This window comes from Echeneis naucrates, chromosome 13 (genome assembly GCF_900963305.1).
Source record: "Echeneis naucrates chromosome 13, fEcheNa1.1, whole genome shotgun sequence".
In the NCBI taxonomy this organism is placed as follows: domain Eukaryota; kingdom Metazoa; phylum Chordata; class Actinopteri; order Carangiformes; family Echeneidae; genus Echeneis; species Echeneis naucrates.
In genome coordinates, this window is record NC_042523.1 from 12,370,449 (window position 1) to 12,385,625 (window position 15,177).

The 15,177-nt window shown below is 40.4% G+C and overlaps 1 protein-coding gene across 1 annotated transcript in view; it reads left to right on the plus strand.

Moving 5' to 3' along the window:
• The window catches only part of LOC115052778 (protein jagged-1), a 38,454-nt gene extending 24,196 nt beyond the window's left edge, over positions 1 to 14,258 (plus strand). Inside the window, exons 4-14 of the mRNA XM_029517108.1 lie at positions 581 to 829; positions 2,461 to 2,521; positions 3,513 to 3,643; positions 5,065 to 5,184; positions 5,480 to 5,593; positions 8,077 to 8,190; positions 10,999 to 11,112; positions 11,415 to 11,461; positions 11,747 to 11,923; positions 12,979 to 13,129; positions 13,212 to 14,258. Coding sequence (XP_029372968.1) covers positions 581 to 829; positions 2,461 to 2,521; positions 3,513 to 3,643; positions 5,065 to 5,184; positions 5,480 to 5,593; positions 8,077 to 8,190; positions 10,999 to 11,112; positions 11,415 to 11,461; positions 11,747 to 11,923; positions 12,979 to 13,129; positions 13,212 to 13,648 — 1,715 coding nt within the window. The 3' untranslated portion in view covers positions 13,649 to 14,258. The remainder of the gene's footprint in view (positions 1 to 580; positions 830 to 2,460; positions 2,522 to 3,512; positions 3,644 to 5,064; positions 5,185 to 5,479; positions 5,594 to 8,076; positions 8,191 to 10,998; positions 11,113 to 11,414; positions 11,462 to 11,746; positions 11,924 to 12,978; positions 13,130 to 13,211) is intronic.
• The last annotated feature ends 919 nt before the right edge of the window (positions 14,259 to 15,177 follow it).

Sequence of the window (15,177 nt, forward strand, 5' to 3'; positions counted from 1 at the left end):
GAATGTTGCTTCAATCCACAGGCAGACATTTTCTGTGAAAAGGTCTAAAAATCATTGGTACAGTAAAAGTTCAGCACCAAACAGAGGATTCAGTCAGACACTGATTGTTGAACATGGTCGGACATTTAAAAGCTAAAGAACCATTTATTTCTCTGAGGGATTGTTGACCAAGGCAGGACTAACATAGTATGAATGCTAGCCTTGAAACATGACTCCAAATTAATGCTGATGCTGCTCTCAAACTAATGGACGTGCACATTGCAATCACCTTCACTATTTCAACTTTATAAGGATTTATGTGAGGTCCTCATCTATAATTGGTGAATCACCTGTAAGAGATTTGGATAAGCAAGATCCCAGTTTTAAACAAGCTGAGTGTGCATTTTAGCCACACACCCATAGGAGAAGAAACTAATATCAGCCTGAGTGTGTGCTTTGGAATATTTTCACCATCAAACAGCTCTTTCTTTTTGAACTAACAGGGTACAAGCGCTTGGCTTAGCTCTGTCAGATTTACCTGTGGAGTAATACAGTAAATCATTATAGCTTTAAAACGTTTCTTTCTTTCACACCACCTCAGGTCAGTTAATTGAAAGAGTCCTCCTGTCCTCCATGCTGAACCCCGGGGAACAGTGGCAGACGTACCGTCACCATGGCCGGGCTCTGAGCCTCGAGTACCGGCTCCGCTTCCGCTGTGACTCCAACTACTACGGGCCTTTCTGCAACAAACTGTGTCGCGCTCGTGACGACTTCTTTGGCCACTTCAGCTGTGACCCCAGTGGCTCCAAGGTCTGCATGGACGGCTGGACAGGACCAGAATGCAAAGAAGGTGAGACCTAAACCTAAATGTGCAATGTGTGTTTTTTCTTTTCTTTTCAAGCTAAAATGACAGAAGTATCCTGGTTCAGGGAATTTGATGGCCTTTTGTCTCATGTGATATTAAGCGGAACAGGTTTAGGTACACTTGCAATTTCAAGCCTTCACCTTTTGCTTCCAAGGTTTTATGATGAGCGTTTTTCATGATGTGATTTGATTTCCAGGTAACATGTTTGATATTTCTAATGCAAAATAGAATCACACTTGACTTGAGGCCATTAAAGGGAGAAAATACTTTTGGTTTCCATCCATTTTTCCATGGGCCCACAAAGGGTACAGTGGTACCCTCCAAGGTTTCTTAAAACATCAGTCCATGAGAGTATCTTTGTTTTCCTGTGTAATTTTGCCCCCTGGCCTTGTGATTAAAAGCTGTTCAAATGAGGGTTATCAGTGGCCTCATAACTGATCATACACATGGTGATTTTCACAAATAGAGGCACTGTCGCTGTGGCTACACACATTTCTGTTAATGTCAATAAGGATTTTTTAGAAGGCCTTCAGGACTCATGACATTGACCCGCTTCAGGAATATTACATTGTGTAAATCCTGTAGACATTATGTGTGTCAAGGATGAGACTTTGTCTGTCCGGCAGCCATCAGCTGGGTGACCTCACTGTGTGACCTCGGAGCACTGCCATCATGTTGGTAAAAGTAATTGGAGGAAACCAGAGTGGAAACCATGGGAACCCTGAAGGACACATAGCTGGTTTAAGGACATCCTGCAGCCCTGCCCAGTCCGCCCCTCTCTCACTTCATCAGACTTCCTCCTCAGCAGGTTGCTGATTGGACTGGCGACAAGCAGGAAGTTTGAAAAATTAGCCAGGATCTTTCTGTTACCTCCTGTAAATTCATGATCTTGAGGAAGTTCAGGCAGTTTTCACTCCTGCGTTCTCCTGCCAGAGACTCAGAATAACCGTAAACCTGTCCTTTAAGTGAAAAAAATTTGTTCAAACAGAGTTTGAATGGTCCTCTTGGCAGCACATACTACTACAATCTGGATGATGCACTTCACATCACCTACATCACTGGATCATAAAGTACAGTAGCATTGTGAACTGAGTGTGGAAAAACCATATCTTCGCATCGAAGTAAAACCCACCAATAACTTATGTCACTTAATGAAAACTTAATGAAAACTATTTCTGCTGTGCATGGACAGGAACAAATCTGTAACACAATAACCAAGCACAATGTTGTAACACTTGACAGCACTGGAATAATGGAAGTTTCTAATGTTCTTGGTTGGACTTGACTGATGTATTTGGAGGTTTTGCTATTGTTACATTAGCTTTGAAATTGGTCTACGTTTTATAATACAACAAATAGGCTTTTCAAATTCGCTCAAAGTTTCTATAGATTATTAAGGATGAAAATCTGAGTTTTCCTCTTGGAAAGGGCTGCTGTGTTAAAGAATTGAGTGTATTGTATATGTCTGGTGATCTCAGAGGACTTTGGCAGATGTATTCGGATGCCTGCTGGTTTTAATGCCCAGCAACTCAACTTAACATTGTGTCTATTTCAGTTTTACTGTTTCATGCTCTCTAACATCGCCTCTTTGTTGTGTGTGCATGTTTTATTCACAGCTGTATGCAGGCAGGGGTGTCATCAGGCCCACGGCTACTGTACTCTACCTGGAGAATGCAAGTAAGTCAGAATATCACATCTTTCAATTTCCACTGGAGACATGAATTTAACACACGTTGAATGAAATAGTTTTGACACAAATATGTGTCGAATGAGTGTGAAGCAGAGCCAGCTGATCAGTCATGACCCACAAATAACCCAACAATTTAGCAGTACGCCAAAGTGTAGGTGATATGAGGTCTGCTGTAACTCTCTGAACCTTTTCTAAAGCGGCTCTCCTTCTAGTCCGTCTCAGATGTTACATGATTTTTTTGTCGGTAACCAAAACATGCAATTTATGCTATGCTGATTTTGAACCTTATCTTGGATATTTTTTTTATTCTACAATGAGGATTGAATCAGAAGAATTACCCTGCAGCTATGTAGCAGGTGCAGCCATTCTTACACTGATTGGTTGCTGACGGCTTTTTCCTCCTTTAGTAAATTCTGGAGCAATGAACTCGAATAACAAATAGAACTAAAAGCTGCATATAACCTTGAAATTATGTATCTGGCATATATGTACACATATGTCCATTAGACTTGTCAGAGACCCACAGCACTCACGTTAAGTGAGTCATGCACTGCAAAGTGCATGCCAGTATAAGTTTATGAATTATACTGACACAAGTTTTTTGGCCTGAGAAGGGTGTACAGACAAATCAAACCAGCCTTCGTCTCTTGAATCCGATCCTCTGGCTATTCACAGAGTTCTGTCAGTTTGTCTTCTATAGTTTTGAAATGCAGAAAAAAATGAAAAAAGTTTTTTTTTTTTTTTTACTAATGGCAAACAAGATTTAGGTAATATTTTACTTCAGTGTTTTCAGTATTTTTACATAGTGTCCTACAGGCTTGGGGAGAAACTTACAGAAATAAAATTGATTTGATGATACAGAATTATATTTTACCATAACCCCAAAAGGTTACGTTTGTCCTTTGTTACACTGTGGAAATATTTCAAAACATCTGCTTTTAATTAGATCAGCATTTAATGAACAAAAGTCTCTCTTAGGTGTCACTATGGCTGGGCAGGTCCTCTGTGTGACCAGTGTGTGACGTTCCCCGGCTGTGTGTATGGCAGCTGCACTGAGCCCTGGCAGTGTGTGTGCGACGTGAACTGGGGAGGACTGTTGTGTGACAAAGGTCAGATATGAAAGAAAACATTTGCACACACACACACACACACATATTTATAGATATATATATATGTGTGTGCGTGTATACATACATGATTCCTCTGTTCAATAACAACCAAGTTTTTTCTCTTTTAGTGAAGCTATAGTATCATTTATTTAGCATAGTAAAAACAGCAAAGATTTATACAAAAAAAGCCAGTGTTTGACAGCCTCCGAGGCTCACCTTAACTGCTGCGGTGCAGTCATAAAAAAAACCTCCAAACTCTTCCCTAATGGCTTGTGAAAGTGAAAGTTTTTTTCTTTTTTACTCTCTGTGAACTCATTGATGTGAGAATTTTTAATTGCTCTTTGCTCTATGAACTCACAAACATCTCTTACATGCACAGTTTGCACAGGTTTGCTGTATGCATTTACATTTCACTGTGGGTGAATCTTGAATCTTGAATCTTGAGAATGCATATTAAAACAGATCAGCCACAGACACAAATCAGCCATCAATCCAGCCATTACTTACTTAACATAAATCCTTATAGAGCTGGTTACTTAGGTACTTAATGAAAATCACATCAGTGTTTTTTCTTTCTTGTTTTGCTTTGGGCAAATTTTTTTTTTAATTCGCTATGAGAATTTTGTGCATTCAGGACTCTCCTGAGCTAAACTAGAGAACTAAACATTGTGTTTTGCAGTGTTTTGTTTGTTGGTCAAGAATTTGGTCTGCCTGTGTGATGGGCAGAGAAAGAAACATTGTGATCAGAGTCTATTAGTTTATTAGGCGTTGCCTTCCCACACCTTATGCTCTCCTGTGAGGAAAATGACAAAATGCCCTCGAGGTTTCACCCTCCACCCTGATACTTTTCCCTCTTCACTCTATCAAAGGACCTCCAACATAAACCCTGAATATAACCACCCAGCTCCCACCTCTCACTGTGGGAGCCGGGATCTGGGAGATGAGCAAGTGCCCATGGGATGGTGTATTGTACAGAAGAAAGGCGATAGCCTTGGGTAAGGTGAATGAGAGCGGGGCTGGGCTGGGAGCTCTTAGCTAGGTGGGGTCCTAAGTGACTTCTGTGTATTCAAAAAAGTTCTGTTAAGAGCGTCAGCAGGACAAAGAGACTGTGGACATGGAAGAAATCATTACAGAAAGCAAAGCTCTAATCAGCCTCACCACTGGGGACACCAGGCCCTGCAGCTACTGACCTGCACAGTCAGCACACTGAGCCAACCTGGATACACTTCACCCTCTGTGCTTGTGTGGGCTGTATGTGTGAGTGTGGATATGTGTGTGGGTTGTGTTTCTCCTGAGTCAAAGTCAAGCCAAAGAGAACCTCAATCCATCTGCAAACTCATCCCTTTATTTCTTCCATAAATACTGTTTTTCTCAGCTGTTTTAATATAAAAACGCACCCCTATCATTTTTGAATGCTTCAGATTTGAACTACTGTGGCACACACCAGCCGTGCAAGAACAGTGGAACCTGCACAAACACTGAGCCAAACGAGTACAAGTGTGAGTGCCAGGAAGGATTCAGAGGACGTAACTGTGACATTGGTGAGTCTGTTCTAAATGTGCAGTCCCTGAACAACTACAAAGCTAATCTAAATGCTGAATGTGGTGCAGCAGGTAACAAATATGAAATCTCAGACAGGCACAGGCAAAGAGAAAGAGTGAAATTACACAAAAGGATCAAAAGACCATTGTAAATTAATAAATATTATTCAAGTTGAGACATTTGGTTGAATAATAATAGAAATGTTAAATATGTAACAAGCACTTTACATGCTTAGTATACTTACTGGTTATTAACTGTAAATGCCTGTGTGGTCTCTTTTTCTTTACCAATCAGTCGAGCATGCGTGTTTGTCATCCCCATGTATGAATGGAGCCACCTGCGTGGAAGACCCAACGGGTTTCAGCTGCATCTGTACTGACAGCTGGACTGGAAGCACCTGCGCTGATGGTGATTGTCATTCCAACACAAACACACTGAAAGATTCCTCACTTAGACACACGCTTCTGTGCTGAGGGGTGATGTGTCTGTGATTAGTTGTTATCGTGTCAAAGCCAATGAGTGTCTCTAATCAGTGCAACAAAGTCAGCCTGAACACAAACAGCATTAACAGCAATCAGTAATGCCTTGCCCTCTGTCTGACTGATGTCTGTGTGTGTGTGTGTGTGTGTGTGTGTGTGTGTGTGTGTGTGTGTATGTGTATTTCGATTTGCATTGCCAAAAGTAGTAGTGGGATAAATGTAAAGTTGATAATGTGAGTTGTGTGTTTCTTTTAATGACAGTCAATCAAAGGCTAATTGTCTAGTTGCTGAGTGTCATTGAGCCTTCAGATGTAGAAAATTTCCCTTAAAGGTGAACTGATGTGTTAGAAGTGGGCCTACTGGAGGAGTCACCACGCTGTTGAGTGGTTTCTCCTGTCCAAGGGTGAAACCTCAAAAACTCAAAGAACAAAACAAAGAGAGCTCTGGACCTCAAATTGTTACTGTCTATCTGTCTATTGATACTGCCCCCCAGAGTCACACTTTCCAACAGGAAAGTGGACATGGTCATCGGTGACCTACATGATAGTACATCAAATGAGCAACATTCAGATTTATTTTCTGCTCAACAGCAAAACAACTGACATCAACTTCACATCTTTTATCTAAAATTGATCAGGATCACTCAGCTACTACCAGCTTCCTGCTTTAATCTGTTTTCTGACCTGTCATGTAAACAAAACACAGTTTTTGTAATTAAATACTTCTGGTGAAGAAATCTATAACGTAGGGATAACGCCAGACACAAAAGAACAAGACTGAAACAGCACTGATGAGGGATAAAGAAAAAAGATTGGTGATGGAGATGTGTCCTTACACTTTAGAGTGCCTCTATTAACCATGACAGTATAAAGGATTTTTGTTTGCAGAGTATTCTTCAAAATGCAAACTACAGTTTCTAGTGTCTAAAATCTGGAATGCCTCTTTCATTATAAAGTATTTGCAAAATTCAGAAATGTAGACACATTTCCAGGAAATAGGATAGTATCTTTAAATGCAACACCAAGCTTATAGACACAGGCCTGTTTGACTTGTTCAAATACAGATATCATGTTCACACTGGCTTTACATCAGCCCACGCCCTGTAAGATTTCCCCCTTTCATGTTTTGTAGCCTGAATAAAGGTCAAACATGTTTTTGGCTGCAGAGTGACAACGAAGCTGTCACAACACTCTGCCTCAAGTTCAGTCATGTGGTCCGTGTGTGTGACACTGGTGTGTGCAGTAGTAGATTTGAGCTAATTCTTTGTGTGGCGGCAGGCGAGATTGGCTCTTACGGGTTATGCTCTGTCAAAGCTGTGTGTGTAAACAAGCTGCGTTCCACGTCGTCTGCTTTCACCTCGATCATTATAAACAGCCCTGCAGGTCAGCCTCTGACATATAAACACTTTGGCAAGAGGCATTTTCTATCAGAAAGAGAATAAGAAAAAGAGGGGAAAAAAATAGGAATGAAGGGATTGTTTATGTTTGCTTTGGTTCATCTCTCTTTTTGTTTGTTGTTCAAATGCTGGTCTATCTCTGTGTCTGTGTTGTGGGAGTTCTATGGGGAATTTAGAGAGAGAGGATCGCAAAGAATGACAACCATAACCACAACACACATCACAGATCAGTTTTCAGACTAGAAAAAATTGTGTGTGTATGTAAATGTTTGCACACACACAACCAATATTAATTAAAGAGTTGTTTGTTGTTGATTCTCTGTCTAGTTTTTGCATGAGTGTCACACGCTTTATGTGCTTATTATTGCTTTTGGAATCAGGGTCAGGAGGATGGAAAATGGTCATTCTGCCGGGTTAGGTAAATGAAAAAAGGTTATGAGAGACAAAGAAAGCTCTTGAGTGGAAGCCATATACCACAGAGATACGCATGGGAAATGTTACGATGCCACTACCGCACAAATATGCCATGTGTAATAGGAAGTCATGCATGGTTAACCCCTCAGCTTAGAGCTGTGTGTGTGTGTATGTTTCATCACATTCCCTCTGTTTCTTTATCTGTTTTTAATTCCTTCTCAGAGCAGCGGAATCAGGCATGAATTTCTTCCATCCATAAATCCCTGTCTTTCTCTTACCCCAATGTATTTTCCTCTATTCAAATTCACTCATTCCTTCCTGCTCTCCGGGAAAGATTGGAAATGTCAGACTTACGTGCAGCAGATGATTGTTTTTTATCACTGTTTGCACAGAAACCAGAGTAGCAGAAAAGAGAATGAAAACACAGGCCGCTGAAGCATCCACATACCAATGCTGCAGTTCAGATCACCTATGCCCACGTGGTGGCATCCCACACATTTACACACACCAAAAGTGTCTGTAATATTCACACAAACGCACATACTCATCCCAATTACATAGATCAGTCGCTAATTTGCAGCGTCTCCTCTGTCTTTTCTCAGCGGTGAAGCAGTGTGATCGGAGCCCTTGTGGCCGTGGAGCAACGTGTGAGGACTCTCCTGGTGGTTACCGGTGCCTCTGCCCACCAGGATGGACCGGCAGAACGTGCCAGCTGGGTCAGTGGGTCAGGATTAGACAGCTGTGATTTAAGTGTAATCTTGAATCACAGACACACACACACACACACACACATAAGAGAAAGACAATATCAATACTAATGGTAGCTGTTATACCTATTCTTCTATATATTCTAAATAAGGTGTTAATGCATTTCTGCTGAATTACTAATGAATAAATAAAGCAAAAATACTGCGCTAGAATTGGGTAAATTCCCAGTCTTGCTTTTTATTGTAATAATTGACTGTCACAATGTCACGACTGATGGTTTCACTCATTCAAATAATAATTGATCATAATAGTCATAAGAAATAATTAAAACTGTTGGAAAGGTCAGTAATTGATCTGCCGTCACCAGCTAATGAAATAGCTATCATAGCTTCCATCTAAATGAAGTTATAGATGCTTGACTTCCTGCCTTTAATATATAAGACTTGTATTACAACAAAACAAAAAATGTCCGCACTCTCATTGCCAATGATCGCGATGACCAACACTTTACCAGATGAACCAGCTTCACTGGGGATCAACGTGCTGGATTTCACTTAAGAAGGAAAACATAGGGCAGCCAAGTGTGTGCCAGGTTTTGAGACAATTATTTAACCACTTGGACCATGCGTGCAGATTGTGATTCGGTTTATATAGGTTGGCACAATACGTTCTGTAGTTTGATGCCAGAACTATATTATGACCCTGACAGGTGAACCAAGCAAAGACACTAAAGTTTGTGGAAAGGTGTTTGACTTGAGTTGCTCCAGTACAGTGTAGTATGTTTATATTGTAAGTTTGTTAACACTCTAACCAAATATTAGTTGTTTTTCAAAGCTGCCAAAGCCAGTTTTCTGGTGAACAATATGTGATTATGTATTCCATTTGAAGTGAATAATGCATTGAAAGCACAAATTAAAGAAGCAGAAAAAGCCAGCAGCATGTTAATTGTCCTATCAACCCATCCTGACGTTGACTGGTGTTCTGTAAATGCACTGGCACGTCTCTTCAACCTGCATTCGCTCATATTGACAAGTATGCTCCCCGAGGGTGATTGTGTTGGATCGTACAAAAGAGAGAATATTGTCCAGAGTCAGGTCTCAAACACACACACACAGTGTGTATATTGCTTACAGAGGCTTGGGGGGTTGTGAAGTAAAAACTGAGACATATTTCAGGATGACAACCTCTCCTACTCCTCTGTGTTACAGTGATACGTCACTCTGACACTTGATAATCCCCCATAGTTCCATATCACAAGTCAGTAACTCACAGTATATCATGCACACAACCACACACAAACACACACATGCACACTTACATGAGTGCAAAGTTTTAAACACAATTGGTACGACTCTTTCTAGCCTTAGCAGTTAGGGAAAGCATCAGTGGAGGTCTATCAGTTTCACTCTTTTATTAACCAACTCCTGTCCTTACATTTTCTGTGGTTCCAGCAAAAATCCCCAGGCCTTTTCTATAGATAAAACACTCCCACACACACAGATATACACACATTAGCACACTCCACTGATACTAAATCCTAATAGGGTTCTCACTGATGGTAACAGGTTTAGATTACCTACAACTGACTGACTACTTCCTCTTTTTTCATTTAGTGTTTCTTTCTAATCCTCTTGCTCTGCTATCAGAGCTGAACCCCCGAGGGGCTCCCGGCTTTCACACTCACAGTGTGACAGAGGGTGAGAGGAGAGAGGAGGCACACATAAACTTAACAGACACAGCAGTGCATCAGGGGGTTCTGTGTGTGAACAAAGACAATGCAAGATGATGCTGCAAGGCATAACTTCAGATGCAACGTGCATTTGTAAACATCATATTCATTGGGATTTATGAGAGACACGTACACTCTACGTGCTGAAGTGCATCCTGCTGGCATCTTCCCGGCAATTCTCCACTTCACGGTTCAATTCAAGCATCTAGTTCAAAATGTAACTTAAATTTGGTTTAAGTGGAGGGTCAGGACTCAGTGGGAGACACACAGCATGAGAATCAGTGTGTTTTATGTGATGTGTGTCTCTTGGATGAAGGGATATATGTGAAGTTTTAGCTTACATTAATGGGAAGTTTAATTAGTGTGGTGCTTTTGTCTTATGCAACAAGATTATACTGATATTTTGGTTTATTTTTACTGGCTTACTGATTTGTAGGAACAACATTTCATCTCATCAGGAGTTAGGAGCCAACTGAGAGTCTATCTTTTGTTACTGTGGGTTTCCTTTTGCCACTCCAAAAACATACATATACATAGACACGCACTTTTGTTCTTTGCCTGGGCACTTTACTGGGAACTGAGCCATTTCATAAGACTTTGATTTGAATCATTGAAATGAGGGAGATCTAAGCAATGACTCAAGTTTAAAATATTTTGAATCCTATATGGACGTTTGTTGATTGTTATAACTAATTGGCAAAGATTGCTCAATTAATTCACTTTTTAACTTCCTTTGCCCCGAGTTTAAGATTTAAGTTCAACAGTTTTAAATGGAACTATTTAGTTTCTCATCATGGCATGAGTCGGATGTGAATGCATTTTCCTACTACACATTTATCCTGCATGCAATGTTTCCACGCTGAAAAAGGGACAAAATAAAATAAACATACACTGTATGTCAGCATTATTCGACTCATTTTCTGAGTGTAACACAAAGAGCTAATTGTGAAAGGCACATAATAAGATCCAAGAATGGTTTAATATCCAATGTTTTTGTCTAAATGAACATCTAGCAGTATTAGGGATACTACTTCATTCGTTGTTTAAGAAATTACCTCCTTTTGTTTTCTTTTCCTTCCCCCTTTAGACACCAATGAGTGTGAAATGAGTATATGTGCTCATGCCCACTTCTGTCGCAACCTGATTGGTGGCTACCTATGTGATTGCCTTCCGGGATGGATGGGGCCCAACTGTGACATCAGTGAGTATAAAGGGAAGAGAAAAGAAAATGACAGAAGAACAGAAGTGATAGTCGTTTGGCAGTGAAATATTAAGGGTCTTAGTGGATTGTGTAAAAATAGCAGTTCCCTCTCAGCCTTTCTGAGCAGGAGGTCATTTTGCTGCAATTCCAGTTCAATCAATCATCTGTCAGAGTGCATTCCTGAAAAACGCAAGACCTATTCAAACCTATTCAAATTTAACTTATTATTTTTTGTAGTTGCCTACGTATGTCTTCCTTCTGTGGCAGATTAATATAGTTAGCATGCTTTCTCCCATTTCTAGGAAACAGCAGCTGTCAGGGTCTGTGTTTGAATGGGGGACGTTGTGAGGTGAGATTCCAACCTCAACTGCCTTTCTCTGCTTGTCTAATTTACCTTTTGTCCTTGTATATTTGTAAAGTAACAACACGTACTGCCTTCATTGTTCAACAGTAAAAGTTAGTTTTAAATTAATTTTGCCTCAACATGTGATTTGCCCTCAAAGGGTAAAACAATGCATTGCTTGTGATAAACGCAGTCCCTTCCACTTCCAGTTCCTCTTTTCTTTTCTTACCACACAATACATTCCCTCTGTGTAACATGCAAATAAATAAAATACACCTCTGCCGCACCTAGGACCACGTTTCAGGATCCAGATGCTGGTGTCCACCTGGTTTCTCAGGGAAATACTGCCAAAATGGTCCAAATCCTTGCGACAGCGCCCCTTGTCTGCATGGAGGGCAATGTGTGGAGAAGGAAGGCAGAACAGTTACCTGCAACTGTCCCATGGGATATTCAGGAATCTTCTGTGAGGTTGGAAAGCTTTTGTAGATTCAAAGTGCAGTTTAATCATATATAGTATCAAAAAAAAAGTTTGCTGGAAAAATTTGAATTGATGGTGAGAATATTTGGTACTTACTGACCATGAATCATGTGAAATAGCAATAATAAAAAGGGTGTTCATAACATAACACCAAATAAGAAGACATACCAAAATTTTATCACATGTAAATTTAAAACAAAAAAAAAAAAATTCTTGATTTAGCTTTCCACTCTTAATGAATTTAGCATATGTTAAATCCCAGAACAAATTTTAAGCAAAGTTAGGTAAATAAAAAATGTATAAATAGTTTCAATTAATTATTGTAAAGTTTTAAGACTGCAGCTATAGCTTCAAAAAGGATGTTGGGCTTGTAGCTCAAAGACATCAGTTAATATTTTCTCCAACTCAAGTTCATCAAAATGGTGACTGTAACAACGTCAGTTACACAGCATCATCTTAGGACCCATGGCAACAGTGTTTTCTGTAGCAACACCAACAGCAGGACCTTCAATTATAATGCAGACAGTAAATTGTAACATAAATAAAAAACAAACTTTGGCATCAGCTGTTAAAACATTTTTTCAAGGTTGACTTTGACTTTTCAAGTCCAGCTGTTACTTTGAGACTTTTGCAGTCTACAATTGCTCAATCCAGTGAATTTTTGAAAGGTCAACGCCTTTTTCTGATTCCTTGCACATTGTTTTCTTGTTGAGTTGTAATAAAAGGCAATGACCTTGTAAGATAAACATATTGTTCCTTTAAATGAGACTTAAAACTACAAATGTATGGCACAAAAAAAGGACTGCAGCTTTAGTCCCCCATCACGTATGCTACACTGAAAACACCTGAGGGCAGGCTCTGTAGACCGCCAGTTTAAAAAGAAGAAACAATTGCAGCAAGAAAAGATTGTTTCATTCACTTTAAATGAAGTCTTATATTTTTCCACTTTAGTAAACTTCCACACTCCTTAATAGTTCTCCTGACTCGCCTTCTTAACTTCATCTTTTTTTTTTTTTTTTTTTTTTTGGTCTTTACATTATTTCAGGTAGCGTTGGACCTGTGCAATCCCAATCCATGCCAGCAGGGGGTACCCTGTCACATCACAGAGGGGAAATACACGTGTGCTTGTCCAGAGGGTTACTATGGTAACGATTGCAGCAGCCTCAAAAGTCCCTGCATCGGTCAACATTGTCCAGGTGAGAAAATATACATGTGTGTCCAGGAATGGACTAAATCTTTCTGATCTCAGGACTAATCCCTCTGCCTTCATGCCTCTAGGTGCCATGTCTGACACAACACATGGGGGCATCAGCTTCTACATGATCCTTGTGGGCGTCTTAGCCTTAGTGATGGTCTGTAGCTGTGCTGCCTGTGCCTTCATCCTTACCCACTTCCATCGAAAGCGGAAAAAGCAGCAGGCTGTCCCACAGGAAGAAGGCATCAACAACCAGAGGGAGTTTGTCAACCTCATCAGAAATGTGGACCGTCCCGTTCCCCTCCTGCCCTCTGCTGCCCCACTCACACAGCCTCAACCCCCTACCCCCATCTCTCGTTGCTATGAGGAGATTGAACTGACCCTGCCGCCTTCCCCAGCCCCCTCCCACCCCTCGCCAATGCTGAAGCCCGCCCACGTTCCTAAACTGGACATTTCAAACCGGGACAGGGAGAAGCTGAATCGCCTCCATTACACAGACAACCAGGAACTAGAGGTCTGACCCTTGAACTTTTGCCATCTGGGGATTGTTATTATTATTGTTATTATTATTTTGCGTCCTTCACACTCCCTATTTCACAGGAGTCTGTCTCCAGATACTGCCACTATATCAGAGTCTCAGTTATGAAAATGGGAAGACCCTTTATCTTTATGTGCTCAGACACCTGCGAAGAAAAAGCTGCTAAGTAGAGAGGTCAGAAGTTTACTGTGTTGGCATCTTTTGACGACTGTGAGAAGCAGCAGCTGTGTGATTTTGGATGAAAACACTCTTCAGACTCTTGAGCTAATCTGGAGACTTAAAGACATGCCTTGGAGTGCCTAAGATATTGTCAAGAGGAACTATGGAGGCTCGTCCTCCATAGGAACCTCTCAACATGTCTCCTGGTCCATGATGCCAACTGATTGGTGTTCAGACCTTCATTGCTGTTTCAGACTGAATTGTGGTCAAGAGAGAGAGAAAAAGCAATGAATGGATGTTTATTTAACACTCAGTGTGTTTCCTTGTCTGGTTGGTTGTGTGTGTTTGCTTGTGTGTGTGTGTGTGTGTGTGTGTGTGTGTGTGTGTGTGTGTGTGTGTGTGTGTGTGTAAATGAAAGAGAGATTGTATATTAATAGTGTATGTTTGTGTGTGTGTGTGGGGGGGGGGGTGCATTTCTGGGGGCATAAACACTTAAACAGAAGAAAACACAAGTTTGCTGTACCTTTGAAAATAAAGTGAATATTCCTGGATTAATGGCTTTTAATCCTTCTAAAAACTGTTTTAAAATACACTGTTGCCTGCATTTTTTCTGTAACACTGCAGTTTGTTTAAGATGTATGATTTTTCATACCTGTGTGTAAAATAGCTTTTTGTACATAAATATACTGTACATATTGATGCTCTTTTTGTACTGTGGTTTGGTCTGAAAGTATCTCTGTATTACTTTATTTGTCCCATTTCACTTTCCATTTGGAGCAACCAGCACACGTGGACTTTAATAAAGGTTTATTTACCGCCTCTTTTAACCAACTCTTTTATCGCCTATAATCAACAAGCATCAGTGCTAGGGACATATTTGCTGCTAGAGGGAGGTGTCAGTGCAAATGTTAACAGTGTTTGTAAGAATTACTTCTTATTGTGTGGGTGCCAAGCTCAGTGACAAGATTGTGTCAAGTGTCCAAAGGGAGGTTTCATGAAGCTTATGGCTCTGAGCCACTTCTAGTAGGTCAGTGGGTCACACTCTCCACAAAAGGTCTCTCACTTTCTGTCTCTTTTCAAACAAAAGTTCATAAACAATGATGCTGACAGTGCCAGGAAAAATGGAAAATCCCCTAAATTACCCCAGTCTTCCTAAAAAAAAAAAGACTGTGGTTTTGAAATACTTAAAAAGTACTATATAGGTATGTTGTTGAATATCATCTTGTAACGTCTGAGCACATTATGAGCATTAAACAAAAATATATCAAAGTAGTAAGCACAAATACATACTTCATACTTCATACCATACTTCCCATCAGGCTGATAATATTACCGTGAAATGACTGAGAGGA